Here is a 16265-nt window from a genome sequence, read left to right as displayed (position 1 = left end):
TTACTGTTACTAAAACTTGCCATGTCATCATGATCATCGCAAAGCATTCATAATTGATATCATTTTATGTGCACTTAGCAAAATAAGTTTATATTATAGGAATTGTTTGTGCTTTAGTGACTAAGTGTGGATTAAATTTAAACATGTGTGTTTTACCCTAATTATGTCCTTGGATGCTTGTTTGAATCAAACAAAGTTTAAAATTCCTTTTAAAACCCTAGTTTCCGGCAAAACCCCTTCTACCCCTTTTCAATTATTCAGAATCTATAAAGAATTTTGAGTTATTTTCAAAAGCAAAAATGTTCACCTTTTCTAAAGGAACAAAGTTGGTGTTTTGAGTTTTTGAAGTTTATATATAAATTTAAAAGTAATTTTGAATTCCGACAAACCCTAACTTGGCCCCTAATTTCAAACTCAATTTTGGAGGTCGAATTTCAAAATGTTTCTTGAAGCAAAGTTGTTCAGTTTGAAAAATTATGAAACTTTTTGTATTTGGAGTTTTTTGAGTTTCTACGCAAATTCGAAAGTTAGGATCGGGAGCTACAGTAGGGGGTTCCTTTTTCTCCTCCTCTGCCCACGCGCCGCCGATGTCCGCCGTTGCTGCCCCGCGCCTTCTCGCGCCCTCCAGTGAAGCCGGCCACCTGGGCGAGTTCGCGAGACCTCCAGCCACCTCCTCATCCTCCTCTTCCTATAAATAGAGCGCCGGAGGCCACCTTTTTCTTCTTCTTTTTCCCACCGTCCGCCGCCGCGTCTTTGCCGTCGCCGTCGAACCTCCTCTCCCAAAACCAACTACGCCATCCACTCCGCAGCTTCTTTTCGCGTCGTTTGCCCCTGGCCGCAACTCCTTTCACCGTCGAAATCGCCCGCGCGAGCCCGTCTTTTCCCCGGCCGGCCGCGCCGCCGCCGAAGCTCCGTCGCCCTCGCTTTTTCGCTCCGGTGAGCCGTTGGTCGTTTTTCGACGCGTTATCACCTTGCCTTCATGACTTGATCACGTTTGGCTTGATCCTTTTCCCAGCCGACGTCCAGACGGGCGAGAATGCCTCGCCGCCGACGAGCCTTAGCTGCCACCGCCGCCGTCTCCGACTAGAACCCACCTCCGGCTCATCTCCGCCACCGCTGACCTTCGTCCTTTAACCGCGGTGAGCTCCTGGCAACGTCCGTGCCCTCCGCTTCCTCTCTAGTGCCCTGGCCACGCCGGAACACGGCCGCGCCGCCGCGCGCGGTGAGTGCCGCGCGGCGTCGTCGGCGAGCGCGTCTCGACCAGGCCGGGCCGGCCCGGTGGACAGTAACAGGCCGGCCTGTTACTGTCCACCGGGCCGGCCCAATACTGTTCCACTGGGCTAAGACCATTACTGTTCAAATGGAACGATCGACCGTAAACAGTGACAGTCTGTAAACAGTACTGGGCCGTGCACAGTGTCGGGCCGAATTTAAACCCGAAACCTTTTTTCTTTTTATAAATGTTTTATTTATTTCTTTCCTTATGAATAGTTACTGATTTTGTTATTTTCATATAAATTCATATACTTGTCCAACAATTATGAAAATTTTTGTATAGCCTTCTTGTAATGTCTAGTTTTTATTAAAAATGTGAAACTTTAATTTTGATTAGTTTTTGCATGATTTAAAATTACCTTCTTTAATTGAAAAATGCAACTTTCATGAACTTTCATGAATTTTATAAATTTATATAATATTCAAAAATTCATGAAATTTATTTATAACTGTTTTATGATGTAACCCATCTTCACAAAAATTTTGGGCTCATTTTGGTAAAGTTTATTTTCATGTTATTTTATGCTTATATATTGACTTAAGAAACTTAACGATTTTTCTTATGTCCAATAAACAATTAAAATATCAAATGGTCCTTGAGAACTCCTTAGGGCAATGGTGATGATATCTTGTAAAGTAGTTCAACAAGTTGGTTTTGTTGGCTTGCAACTTTACCGTGAAGGAAAATTGTACTCAAGTTGTTATCATTTCATGTATCATCATCACGCATCATGTTTACCATTCTATTATGTTAAAGCATGCATTATTGTTTCGTGTAGTGCACGAGCGAGATCCAAATACTATCGATCAAGTATTTGAAGAAGGGTATTCTGAAGAGGCCGGTTCTTATAATTGTGATCCGTTTTCGGTATCAGAATATATTGAAGAACAAGGCTGGATTTATTATTTAGTGCTACAATCAAAATCTTGAAGATTTGTAGACATACAATTTGAAAATCCACTAAGGAAGAATTATAAGTATTTGAACTTGTACAAGTTTGATACACGATCTAGAAGATATTGAATATTAACTTATTTACCCTCATCCTCTGAAATGATTCATTATCCTGTAGTACAAAATTTATTTGTTTTGCACAACTAATAAGTGGTCATTATGCATGAAGCATGTTGCTCTTGTTTATACCCATATAATTCATAGAAGAATTATGAGCTAACTTTTTAAAGGATATAGTATTATACATGGTACTGCATACCATACCATTAAATAAACACACATGAAAAGTGTGATTTGAACAATGAAGTTCAAAGTTTAGCTTTATGAGGGGGAGCATATTTTATTGAATCTACCTTGAAGGTAAACCACTCGAATTACAAAGATCAAGTAGATCATATTTGCTAAAACACTGAAGTTTATGCATAGATTATGAACATCAATATCTATTCATGAAGAATATAATATCCTGAAGAATATATAACCAAGAAGGTTAAATGTTCTCTTTTTCCCTATGTGAGTTTTTACTCGAAGATTTCTTACACAAGGTTTTTGATGAGACAACATGTGCAATGCAATTAGCGAATGTGATGTACTCTTTTCTCCAAGAACTGTTTTTTCCCACTGGGTTTTCGGATGGAGTTTTTGACGAGGCATGCACATATCGTGGTAATCGCCTAAGGGGGAGTGTTGTAAAACATACGGACTCTGTCCTAGAAGGAAAGGAGGAGGAGGAATCCTAATCCGTTTGTATGTGGGCTCTTACCGAAACTCTGAGGTCTTGACAGGACTATATATACGTGGGAGCTCTATGTTGTAATTACCAATATTCAGATGAATAAAGAATAGTCTCCTTATCTTGTGTCTACTTGTTCTATTTCTTGCATCTACTGTGTTAATCATGAGAGACAGAGAGGGGAAGGTTCTAACTGCTGACGACATGTTTTATAACAATATGATGCTACATAAAATCGACTATAAGACAATAATAGTATCGATACACACATTTGCTCGGCAACACCTAAAAGGTGGATTTCTTCGCATCGGTGTGTTGGATATTTTCCTCCAATAACAGAGGTAGAACTTTCGTGCTATAAATAATACTCTGTGGATACCTGTATTGCACACCGTCGAATTCGTGTTTTCCGACGAATTCGTGTTTTTCCAATCATTGTTTCAATTGACATCACGAAAGGGTACTCAACAAGTCAGAAGGACAATCGCCACCATTGCAGCGATCGCGGTGTCAGACATACTGTCAGTATGAAACCGCATGGAAAAAGATCTCCCGTGCCCTGGGATCCGTGATGGTACTTTTGGGATCGTGATCAGGAGTCGACACTCCTGGTGTGCGTACCGCTGCGTATCCTGCAAATCTTGACCGCTGTGACCGTGAGGTCGCGGAAATTTGGGCCTCAAGATAAACCCACAGACCACAGGACAGGGGTTAGTGCAGAAGACCTCCGTCGCCGTCAGACTTTAACGCCCCCCAGACAGATGGCCGGAGCTCCGACCACCACATGCCGAATGGCGTGGCAGAGATTTTTCTTCCCTCCAGGCGGCATTGCCATTTGACAGCAAGGCCTCCCTCGCCGTCGCCGATGGCGCGCTCCTTCACTGGTCACTGCACTGCTGCGCAGACGGGGATCAACGACCGAACGAGTCGCTTTCGACCGCGACGCCTTTTCCTGAGGCCACACAGCGCACAAGTGTCATTATTCCATCTGCCGCAGCCGGCAGGAGAGGGAGCGGGAGAGCGGAGTGGGCTAGGCGTGTACGCGGGAGTACGGAGTTGGTGGACAGCCAGCCATCAAACACCGTGTTCGGCTGGTGCATCAGCTTCCAGTCCTACAGTATTTCTCTCTCACATCGCTCCAGCACTAGCCTCCAACCACCAATTAAGTAACAGTATTTTTCTCTCACACCATTCCAACTCTAGCCTCCGGCTCTAGTCTACCGAGCGCAGTAGAAGCCGACATCCGGTGTACTTAACCTCTTAACTCGCTTTAAACATCGGGGGTGCAAAGCTGTTAGGATGGAAGCACGTCCGCTAATCTCCAACAGTATACTAAGTCTATGTACGGAGTATTAAATATACGTACAGTACGTGTTGAAGCTGAACGAGCAAATGACGTCGGTGTACTCGTCGCATCAAACTCTATCAACAAAAAAAAAATCTGCTGCAGCATATGGCGGATAGTCTGGGATTGAGATTCCACCAACGTCTTTGGGTGGGGCCGTGGGGGTGCTCGCTGCGAGATGTTGTTGGGCTCCAAATCTTGACGCGGCGCTCGCTGACGCTGAGCTCAGATCCTGGGGACTTGTTGCCATGCAGGCCCACCTGTCATCGCTACGCGGCGGAAGCGGGAGCCCCACGCCGCTCCAGATTGCGCTGGATTTGCCTTACCAAATCCGGTAACTCGCGCCACCGGCACGCTGATTACTTTAATCGGGGGGCCGGCCTTGACAGTAGTGGTGGGTTTAGCTTAGCTCTTAGCTAGGCTGGTCCCTGATTCCCAGATGATCCCGGAATATGTGCGTGTTGTACGCAGGGTTAACGAAACCGGTGGGAACCGGTCTGGTTTGACCGGTTACTGGTCAAACCGGTCCGGGCTGGTTACGGTTTGGGCTGGTATAAAATCGGCCCCAATTCAAAATTCAAATTTGAATTTAAAAAAATGAAAAAAATTCCCAAAAAAATTCCTAAAAATACTTCAATGTGCGACGAATATAATGGTGTCAAATTTTCTCAAAAATTCATTCATTTAATATAGTTTGCGGGGATTTGAAGTTAAATCAAAAAAGAAAAATAAAAAAATGGGCCGGCCCATTAAGGCCCACCGCATATGGCGACCGGTAAACCGGTCAAACCGGCCGGTATACCGATCGGAACCGGTTACACATGCAATTTTAAATTTAAATTTGAGTTCAACCGGTTTCCGATCAAATCGGTCCGGTAAACCGCTACCGGAGGGCGGCGGTTTGACCGGACCGGTCGGGACGGCCGGGCGGCGCTCGCTTTCACGCGCTCCCCTCCGGTGGTTCTCCGGTCGCCGGCCGTGGCCCGGGCCCGAGCCGAATGATTGCGCGCAAGCGACGTCTCCGCGGCGAGATTTTTCTTCGATGGCGCCAAGCGCGGTGCGCTGCGCTGATCGACCCGGCCCACTCGCCACATGTGTGGGCATGACACGACACGAGCGAGCTTGTGGTGTTTATTTTTAGGCTGCAAATTAAATGTTTCTTATCACCAGTGGCTTGTTTTGGTCTTGTTAAAAAAATTGTGATGCGATCGCTTATTGAATATTTCTTTTTTCAATCTTTCGAAAAAAAAAAATCCCTTGTTCAGAAAAAAAAAAGATCCCTTGTCGTGTTCATTTTAGGCTGCAAATTAAATGTTTTTTTTGGTAGGAGAGGTGATGTTTTCGCAGCACCGACAAGACAGGAACGCAAGGCAAGAGCCAAGGAGGCGCAAAAGAGAATGTGCAGTTTGCAGGGCATTGCAGATCAACGGTCAACCTGCAACCTGCATGGTAGTAGTAAAACAGAACCCTGCAGTTTGGTCAGGTCAAATGCTCAAGAGGCCCGAAAACCTAGGCCTCAGCTCTTGAAGTGGTCCACAACATCAGCAACCGGGGATCTTTTTTTTTTTTGCGGTTCAAGATAATTTACCAGAGAAAAAAAAAGTGAACGCTACCATGTGTTATTAATGGCGACCATGATAGTATAGCCCAATTGGCAGTCCACTATGCTTTGTTTTCTTCGGACTGAAGCGAACACAAAGCATCCAGCTTACTGTACTTGCAAAGTGGCAGGGTCATGAACTGAACTAGACGATGCGTGAACAAGTTCAGCGGTCTCAAGAAACACGACGTGCAAGTTCAGGTTTCTGCCGATGCGTGAACAAAGCTGTCGCGCACACTGAATCCAAATTTGACGGGCAAGTTCAGTATGCAGCAGCAATACAGAGGCCACAACCACAACACTGAATTCTCAATTTCAGAAATCTGAAATTCACCCAAACATAGTATGCGCTCGCAGTAATTTTTCATGGGCATCTGCTTCGTAAAGCATACACGAGCATTTAATCATGCCGCTCCAGTGATACTGTGTTGGATCACGGATGTAAAGCGGCACGAGTTCTTGGCGAACCATGATTCTGCTCGGGGAGCCCGCCCAGCTGAACGAGCGAGCCTGACAGCTCCGCTCTCATGATCAGGGCTTCTTCCTTCACCAACCACCGCGACAGCCGTTGATTATTCTGCATTCCCCTCGAGAAGGTGCTCAATTAAGCTAAGGACAGTGGCCGGGCACGAGCTGAGCTGCAGGGACAGGTCGTCTCGTCTCGTCTCGTCCCTCCGACACCGCCGCCTCCAGTTCTCCACCACCCTCTCGCACCACATTGGCCGCGTCCTCACGTAATCACATCAGGCTTGCAATTCTCGATCTGGTCGAGTCCTTTTCCTGCAGTACCAATATTCGAAGCAACAGTTCAGAAAAACGGCATGTCGTATTCAGAGTTGCAGACCCACCTGCACTTGTCAAGTAGGCTAAAAAAAGGAAAAGAAAACAAAAACATGTGAATATCAGTACATTTTTGCGTGTATAATGAACTCGGCGGACAGACACCACTGCAGAAGGCTTGTTACCTGTGGCCACCAAACATGTGCAGCATTCAGAAACCGAAGCTTCCGTTCAGACATTCACATGCCACAAAATTCTCGCAGAGCAACAATCACTGGAACTGGAGCAGCATCATAAGATTCTGCTCTGCGCCTCTGCTCCCATGGAAACTGCAGAGACAGGGTGATTGTCACATCTTCTTGTGGAAATCTTCTGGTAATCCTGCTTTGAAATGAGCCGGTAGTGTTGGGCACCGCGACACTGGAAAGGCTGGAGGAAATGAATCCTGTCCAACAGAAGAAAAGGCCAAAAGGGCATATTAGTTGTGCTTTTGTCAGTACATCACATGAGCTTCTCACACCCTTTTCTTGGATCACCACATTCCAGCTCTTTCTCTTTGGTTATTTGCGCTAAAGTAAAGGTGACCACATTGGGAAAATTCCTCAAAAGAATTCTTCGCTAGTATACTTCTAAGCAGCTTGGTTAAAAAGCCAAAGACATCCTCACTTGCAAGCATTGCAAAGCTAGCACCGTCTCATTGTAGCTTATGGACGCTAATACCACCACTAATCATAAGCGAGTCACTCAGGACAGGACAGAAATGGCAGCTAGCTCCTACCTGGCTCTCTTTATGGTGCTGTGAAGTTCACCTCTTTGGCTTGAGGAAAGCATGAGAAAGTGAGAGGTGCCGAGGTGGCATGTGGGTCATTGGGTGTGGCAACACCTTCTGCTCAGCCTCTCTTGCCCTCACCACCAGCTGCCGCCAAGGTGCCACCCTCCCATGGTCTCATTATCTTTTATAAACACTTTCTCTTTAACTCCTCCCATCCAACCACCCACATCCATTCCTCCCTCGTCCTGCTCGGCTGCTGGCCTTACTCCTCTGCTCCGGCTCTGCTCAGGTCACTCTCCTCCTCAACCTGTCTCCCGCTCTGCAATCGAACGCCATGTTCCAATGCTCAAAGATTATGCTTTTCTTGGCCTACATGTCCTGCAATTTGGAGGTTTTCTTGCTAGACTAGAGGCGCTTAGAGTTCAGTGTGCTGTGCTAGGGGCCTAGTGCGCCGTGCGGTTGCATTTGGATCTGGTTCCTCAGTTCCTGACCCGAGGAAGAACAGATCTTCCTGGTGTTCTGTGTTCCGTTCCCTTCAAGCTGACTCAAATGTTAGAAGTTTTGGTATGAAGCTCTGTACCGTTTAGTTTTGGGGGCTTCTTCAGATTTCGGCTCTTTCACGCCGCGGAGATCTACAGGAGATAGTACTGTTCGGCTCTGTGTTAGTTTATGTCGCCTTTTGATTTGATAGGTGGCATCTGGCAGTTCTATAATGCTGGTCAATTCAGCCAGATCGGGTCTTAATGTTCTTTTTTGGCACCTGCATTTGTCTTTCTTGGTGATAGGGAAAGAAAGTATCAATTATTCTTTCAAATTGTGCTCACTCCTACTGATCTCAAATCTGTACAGCAAGGATCTGAACACCAATTTGGCGTTCAGATCACGGAGAAGTCTAGTTCTTTGACTCCGTTTGATTTCTAGTGCTAAATCTTCTTTAGGTTGTGGTAGTTGAGGTTATTGTTCATGTCCACACTCCTTAAAATCAAAGCTAAATATTCCTTCCATGTATGAAAATTACTAGCGATTGTTAAATTTGAAGAATTTAGTTACCTCCTGCCAGTTCAGAATAGAAATAACAATTTAGATCTTTATAACTGACTAGCACCTTCAGTACTTGCTGTCTGTGTCTACCCCAACTTTTTTTTTTGCTTATGTTTGCAGCTAGTCAGTTCAGAATTTGCAAAACTGAAAAACTGATAATTTGGTTATTTAAATTTTATAAATAAAAAGAAAGTATAATGATATATGGAGTGTCTGATGCTTCCCTGTTCTTGCATGACTCCAGGGAATTGATACAGTGAAGTGAAGGCAATCAGATTTTATGATGGAGTTAAAAGCTGGGATTTTTACCGTGGCCATGCTAGCCATTGTGCTCTCCTCACCAACAACTGCTCAAAAGAGTCCTCCTGCTCCAGCGACTCCAGTCCTTCCACCGGCTCCAGCACCGGCACCGGCGCCACACCATGTGGACCTCGCTGATCTCCTCAGTGTGGCCGGCCCATTCCACACCTTCCTGGAGTACCTGCAAAAGACCAATGTCATTGAGACCTTCCAGAACCAGGCGAACAACACCAAGGAGGGCATCACCATCTTTGTTCCCAAGGACTCAGCGTTCGCCGCACTGAAGAAGACCACATTTGCCAACCTCACCCAAGACCAGCTCAAGTCCCTGCTCCTGTACCATGCACTCCCCAAGTACTACTCTCTGGCTGAGTTCAACAAGCTGAGCACCCTCAACCCGGTGGCCACCTTCGCTGGTTCACAATACACTCTGAACCTCACTTACGACATGGGCACCATCCAAGTGAAGTCGATGTGGTCCAACCCAAAGATCAGCAGCAGTGTCTACTCAACTCGCCCGGTTGCGGTGTACGAGGTCAACAAGGTTCTCCTGCCAATGCAGATCTTCAAGAGCGACCCCCCGCTCGCTCCAGCCCCTGCTCCTGCCCCAGATGCCAAGGCCTCTGATGTCGCTCCCAACCCAACCTCAGGGAAAGCAGCGAGCGGAAAGGCGAAGGCAGACGAGAAGAATTCATCATACCAAGTCGGTGTCAGCATCATTACTTACTTGGCCCTTGCTGTCTCGGGTGGCTTGATGCTCTTCTGGTGAGAATTGAAAAGTTCCTGACCATGTTAAAGCACAGGGTTCAGCTTAGCTTCCCCGTGCTTAATGTCATATGGATTTTCTGGATTCATTCTTTTGGACATATTGTAGGCATTGTGTTAGGATTGAGTTGTTGAGTGTTTGCACCATATGCTTCTATGATTACTCCCCATTGATTCTCTAGCTTAATGCGTGTATGGAGAAAGTATTTCATACTTGCCAGTGACGCTTCCAGTACCAGCTAGGGCTAATGAGTGGTACTTATCATGCTTGTTTCATGATGCTGAAAGCCAAGTTGATGGAGATCAAAACTGAATCTATTAACAGTTAAACACTGTACTTTGGCTACTGAATTGGAGTGGATAGTAAAACTTTTGGCTAATTGCTCAGCAGTCGGCAATCAGCATTCAATTTTTTTGATAAAATTATTGCCTTGCATGACAGCAAGTTCTGATGGCTTGTTGTCATGAACAGCATGAAATGCAAGTTCAGGAATTCGATCGATTAGCTTTGTTGTCGCCTGAAAACTTCACTGTTCTGTCACATGCAGTTACTTGATTCTCTGCAGGATGTGTCTGAACGTGAAACTTCCCCATATCTCAGAAGATTAGTTCCTGACCTGGCCACTTTTCTTCTCTGAATAACGATCCGAGCTTTTCAGTATGTGATTGTCCCTGACCTCCCCTAGTTCCTGCCGTGCTAGCCTTCTGGGCATCAGATCCATTAGGTTAATCCTGCATGCGCTTCCTTGCCACCACGAGCACGAATCGTGAGAGATGGAGGTCAGGATCGGGGGAGGGAGCAACTGGGACGCGGTGGCAATCGGAGGCGAAAATCAGGGGAGGGGACACCTGGGAAGGGAGTACGCGGCGCTGGGGGATGATCGGACGAGTGGATGACCGAACCTGTGCGCTTCAGAAGGGTCACGGCGGCCCTCCGGTTAGCCGCCGGCGCGCTGGTGAGATCTAGGGTGCCCAGCGGGACCTCTCACCTCTGTCTCCACCGACGACGGGCCGCGGCGAGCGCGGAACGAGGAGTTGCTCGCGAGGCGGCCGCGTGAGCGGTTTGCAAGTCGGATGAGAATATGAGATGGAATGATGATGGGCCGGCTGCCCGTATGCCTACGCTGTCTTGGGCTGTTTGTATTCTGATGAATTGGGCCGACTATCACGATTTTCTTGGGCCGTCACGTACGCGTTGTCTTCTGTTCCAAAATGCGGTGCCATTGGCCCATTGAAATGTCCACGACGATGGGTTACATTAGTAAGAATGTACGTAAATGATTTTCCCTTTTCTTTTCCTATTCCTACAATAAAAATGATTTCATTTCTAAACAGATGATATTTCCATAAAGGAAAAATTAAAGGGGATCCATTAGGCCCAAGACGCAGGGACTTCCCTTTTCCATCACGTCAACGGGAGAACCATGCACTGATGCACAGACCCTTTTGCTAAATATAAGATGACGGTCACTGGAGTAAAATTGTTTTTTATGCTCCTGCCAAATAGAAAAACCTAGGGCAATTGGTAACCGAGCATCCATGTTAGTTGTTAGCTTGAATCACGAGACCACCAGGCTTTGGCTACACTGCGCTGCCTATGCTACCCTTCACCATGATCATGCGTTTTGCAACAATATAATCCACCCCTCCCCCACCCCCACCCCCCCCATTCCCCGGAGAATGCAACACCCAAAAGTAAACTACCCTGCTAAGTGCTAACTCGTCTAGGTTACCGACGCAAGGGATACAAATGTGGCCTAGGTTAGGTGGCTGAGAGGGGATCCGAACATGGCACGCACAAGTGCCTCGTGGAAGTTGCGCTGTGCTCCGGACCACCCGTGCCAACAGGCAACAGCGATTCAGCGAATATGGTATGGCCGTATGGGATTGCCATGGCCTTGCCTCATTGAAGGAACCACCAGGTAAAACAGATGAGCATTCTGGCAAACTGGCCTCTTCTCTCACCAGGACGGAAGGAATTCTGCCCTTGCCGGTAAAAGAGAGAGGATAAAGTCTCTGGTTACTGGGTACCGCTTGGTGCTCTGGCGACTCAGAGGAGGTGCCGAACCCTGCTCCAAAGCCAAGGGTTTCGGATTGGTTTTCTCCTGTCTTTCTCCACCAAAATTCCTGCTTTCTTTTCTCAGCCACAGATCTGCTAGTCTGCTTGCCTGATCTGATTTTCTGGATCGGGTGGAATGCAAATGGAGAAGTCTCATGGAGGCGGTGAACGGGAGCTGGAGGGCCTCTTGAGGGGGCTCAAGCTTTCGGAGGAGGAAAGAAGAGGGGTGGGAGGTGCTTGGAGGTCTGACATCAAGGATGAAGGAGTGATGCCGCAAGCACTTGGGAAGTTGTTCTCAGGGAAGGTTGGGTATGCGGACGGTATTGCGCAGACCTTGGGGAAAATTTGGTGCCCCATTAAAGGAATCAAATGTAAGGAACTTGGTAACAATCTATTTCTTTTCTCCTTTTTGCAACCGGGTGGAAAAAGGAGAGCAATCACTGATGGCCCGTGGGAATTTGGAGGCGATTTGATCATTGTGGTGGATTTTGATGCGTCAAAACGACTTAAAGATTTGGAGTTCCTGTTTACTCCAGTATGGATTCGGGTTTTTGATTTGCCCATGGGGTTGATGAATGCTGAAACAGGCAGGGCAATTGGGGACAAAGTGGGGAAGACATTAGAGGTTGATGCGGACGAGGATGGGTCAGCTGTGGGTGGTTATCTTAGAATAAAGGTTAGTGTGGATGTCCGTAAACCTTTGCTCCGTGGAGTGATGATGGAGAAGGATGGTAATGAAAAGGGATGTTGGTGCCCTATCAAATATGAATTTCTGCCAAATTTTTGCTACGCATGCGGTTTACTGGGCCATGTGGAGAGGGAGTGTGATGAGAATATTGGAGGGGGAGAGAAGTATCAATTTGGTGATTGGCTACGAGTAAATCCAACTAAGAGGAGGGGGTGGGAGAGATGAGAAGTAAGTGGTTTGATGGGGGGAGCTCTGGTGGTAGCAAAAATCAGAGGTCCAATGATAGTTGGGGGAGAGATGTTGCGAAGAACAAAGCAAAGGTGCCAAATGCTTATCTGAATGATTCGTCAAATGCTAACTCTGATCTGAATGGGGGGTTTTCTAGTCCACTAAAGAAGACTGAAGAAGTGTTGAGTGGTGGAGAGCTGAAGAGATTATCTTTTGGGGAGGGGCAAGGATCAGGTAATAAGGAGAGAAATGATGAGGCAAGGGAAGGAGGTGGAAATAGGGTGGATGATAGGGTGAATGAAGGGTTGCAGGTTGGTGTCAGTGTTCAGGCAGGAGAAGACAATGGGAATAACACCATGATTAAAATTGTTGGGGATGAGGAGAAAGAGATGGAGGTAGATGGTGATGAGCACATGGTGGGGACTGCTGGTTTGGAGGACAGGCCGATGGACACACTAGTGCCCCAACAGCATTGTTCGAGAACAGAATTAAATATGTTGGAGGGAAATTTTCAACAGGAGGAGCTTAACCTACCGGACAAGAGGAGGCATGGGACTTTTAAAAGACATACCAGGCAACTAGACAGAGAGGAGGGAACTGTACTGCAACCCACTGAAAAAAGAGAATGTTGGAAGAGGATGCTCTAAACAGTGGTGACAAGCACAAAAAGATAAAGGTGCTAGGAAAAGAAGAGGAAAGCATGGATGATTTGGATGAGTTTGGTAAGGCGGGACTGCAAGGCCAGTCCCGCCGGGAAAAATGAGGATAATAACATGGAACTGCCGGGGATTGGGGAATGGCCCGGCAGTTCGTGGACTCCTGGATCTCCAGGAGCGGGAGGCCCCAGATGTGTTGTTCATAGCAGAGACATAGCATAATGGGAAGTGGATGGATTGGTTGCGATGGAGATTAAAAATGCCCAACATGGTGATTGTAGATAGCATAGGTACTAGTGGTGGTTTGGCACTTTTTTGGAAGAGGGAGATAGACTTGTCAGTTAAAAGCATGTCAAAATACCATATTGATGCTGTGGTTAAGGAACAGGAAGGGGTGGAATGGCGTTTCACTGGAATATATGGGGAATCGAGAAGCGAGGAGAAAGCGAATACGTGGGAGCTGATGCGAATTTTAAAGGACAAATTTAAGTTGCCATGGCTGTGCAGTGGTGATTTCAATGAAATATTATTTAGTTGTGAGAAAGAAGGAGGCCTCCCACGATCTGAAGGATGCATGGGGAGTTTCCGGAAAACACTTGAGGACTGTGGTCTACACAATCTTGGCTTTGTTGGGGATGCTTTTACATGGAGGAATCATCATCACAATGTTGCCAGTTACACAAAAGAGAGACTAGACCGGGCATTGGCAAATAGTATGTGGAGATGTCTTTTTCCTTTGGTGAAGGTGATAAATGGAGACCCTCGTCATTCTGATCATCGTCCAATCATTATTGATGTGGGTGAAAGGGAACCGGGGGAATGCAGTAGACATGTGGAGATCATGCAAAAGTTTGAAGCTAGATGGTTGGAGGAGGATGAGTGTGTGGGTAGAGTAGAGGAGGCATGGATAGAATCTTTGCAAGAAGGGAGGTTGGAGCTGGTTGAATTACAGAAAAAGGTGCTGGGAAGATTGAGGGAGTGGGATAGGAATGTCTTGGGAGAGCTAAGGAGAAGGGTGGAAAGAGCGAGGAAAGAATTGGAGAGATGTAGAAGGCAAAGCATCTCACAAGTGCAAGTGAACCGGGAACACTTATTGCGGTACCGGCTTGAGCGCTTGCAAGACCAACTGCATGTTTATTGGAAGCAAAGAGCCCATATCGCTTGGTTGACAAAGGGAGACCGGAACACTAAATATTTCCATGCTTTTGCCTCGGAGAGAAGGAGAAGAAATTTTGTGAGGCGGTTGAAGGAGGATGGTGGTGGTGTAGTGGAAGGAAAGCACCTAAAAGGTTTTATTGCTAACCAATACTCTCAATTATTTCAATGTTGTGCAGCTACTCAGATGGATCGGGTGCTCAATTGTGTCCTCAGGCATGTTACACCAGAAATGAATGAGATTTTGCTTGCTCCCTTTACTGGGGAGGAGGTTTGGCGAGCGCTGGAAAGTATCGGAGATTTAAAGGCACCAGGAGCTGATGGTTTTCCAGCTATATTTTATAAACGTTTCTGGTACCTGATTGGGGATCGAGTGAAGGAGGAGGTCCTGGCGGTGTTAAATGGCGGTGATATGCCAAGGGGATGGAATGATACGATTATTGTTCTCATTCCCAAGGTTGGAAGCCCAGAGAAGCTGAAGGACCTACGACCCATAAGTTTGTGCAATGTGCTGTATAAGCTCATCTCTAAGGTATTGGCCAATAGACTCAAGTGTATCTTACCTGATATAATCTCCCCATCACAAAGTGCTTTTGTTCCAGGTTGTATGATAACAGATAATGTGCTGCTTGCTTATGAAATGGTTCATTTTCTGAATTCACGAAGAAAAGGAGGAAAGGAACTGGCTGCTGTCAAGCTGGACATGAGTAAGGCGTACGATAGAGTGGAATGGCCTTTCTTGTTAATGATGATGAAAAAACTTGGGTTTGAGGAAAGGTGGATCCAGCTGATCATGAAGTGTGTCACTACGGTTTCTTATCGGATTAAGGTGAATGGAGAATACACAAATACCATAATTCCACAAAGAGGGCTAAGGCAAGGTGATCCTTTATCTCCCTATCTATTCATTTTATGTGCTGAGGGGCTGTCGTCAATGTTGCAGAGAGCTGAGGAAGGTGGCAGAGTTGAAGGCAACAAGATTTGCAGAGGGGCTCCCAGGGTTAACCATCTTTTTTTTGCAGATGATTCGCTGATTCTAATGAAAGCAGATGGAAATGGTGCTCGTGAACTCAAGCAGATTTTAGATGTATATGAGGAGGCTTCTGGCCAGAAGATAAATAAAGACAAGTCCTCTATTCTGTTTAGTCCCAACACAGCTACTACCACAAAGAACCAAATGAGGGTTTGTCTCTCCATCTCACAGGAAGCTAGAAATGGAAAGTATTTGGGGCTACCTATCTCAGTGGGTAAATCAAGGAAGAAAGCTTTTGAATATATAAAACAAAGGATTTGGATAAGCATTCAAGGTTGGCAAGAGAAATTACTCTCAAAGGCTGGTAAGGAAATCCTCATTAAAGCTGTGGCACAAGCCATTCCAACTTATGCTATGTCATGCTTTGATCTGACGAAAGGTTTATGTGATGAATTAAGCACCATGATCAATCGCTATTGGTGGAGTCAATAGGATAAAGTGCACAAAATTCATTGGTTAAGTTGGGAGAAGTTGACTTGTTCCAAAAAGAAGGGAGGACTGGGATTCAGGGACTTGCAGCTGTTTAATTTGGCTATGTTGGCAAGGCAGGCATGGAGGTTACTGGTGAATCCTGACACTTTGTGTGGGTGTGTGCTCAACGCAAGGTACTTTCCTACAACCAATATCCTTGACTGTGTTGCAAGGAAAGGCATATCCTACTCATGGAGGAGTATTTTGCGAGGCATGGATCTACTTAAAAGTGGGCTCATTTGGAGGATTGGTGATGGATCGTCGGTGAGAATATGGTCAGACCCTTGGATCCCAAGGGGTTGCACTAGAAGACCGGCCACCCCTCGCGGATCATCCATCCTTTCCAAAGTTTCAGAACTTATTGATCCTCATACTGATAGCTGGGATGAGCAACTTGTAAGAGACATAT

General features: G+C 46.3%; 1 protein-coding gene and 2 long non-coding RNA genes across 3 annotated transcripts; 2 read left to right on the top strand and 1 right to left on the bottom strand.

The window, feature by feature from the left end:
- Positions 1 to 739: 739 nt before the first annotated feature.
- Positions 740 to 2396, top strand: LOC120679790. The gene is made up of 2 exons (XR_005677326.1): positions 740 to 1139; positions 2055 to 2396. It is a non-coding gene; the product is annotated as an uncharacterized LOC120679790 (long non-coding RNA).
- A 3714-nt stretch (positions 2397 to 6110) lies between these two features.
- On the bottom strand, positions 6111 to 8985 carry LOC120678786. Its single transcript, XR_005676755.1, has 3 exons — positions 8811 to 8985; positions 6874 to 7133; positions 6111 to 6688 (listed from the first exon to the last, which is right to left on the bottom strand). It is a non-coding gene; the product is annotated as an uncharacterized LOC120678786 (long non-coding RNA).
- Positions 7533 to 9892, top strand: LOC120678784 (fasciclin-like arabinogalactan protein 7). Its single transcript, XM_039960153.1, has 2 exons — positions 7533 to 7749; positions 8746 to 9892. Exon 2 carries the CDS (start codon positions 8782 to 8784, stop codon positions 9568 to 9570), a length of 789 nt encoding a protein of 262 aa, XP_039816087.1. The 5' UTR covers positions 7533 to 7749; positions 8746 to 8781; the 3' UTR covers positions 9571 to 9892.
- The last annotated feature ends 6373 nt before the right edge of the window (positions 9893 to 16265 follow it).

Source organism: Panicum virgatum, chromosome 6N, assembly GCF_016808335.1.
Source record: "Panicum virgatum strain AP13 chromosome 6N, P.virgatum_v5, whole genome shotgun sequence".
NCBI classification, from domain to species: domain Eukaryota; kingdom Viridiplantae; phylum Streptophyta; class Magnoliopsida; order Poales; family Poaceae; genus Panicum; species Panicum virgatum.
The sequence above is the reverse complement of the archived record's forward strand: the minus strand, read 5'-3'. Positions and strand labels throughout refer to the sequence as shown.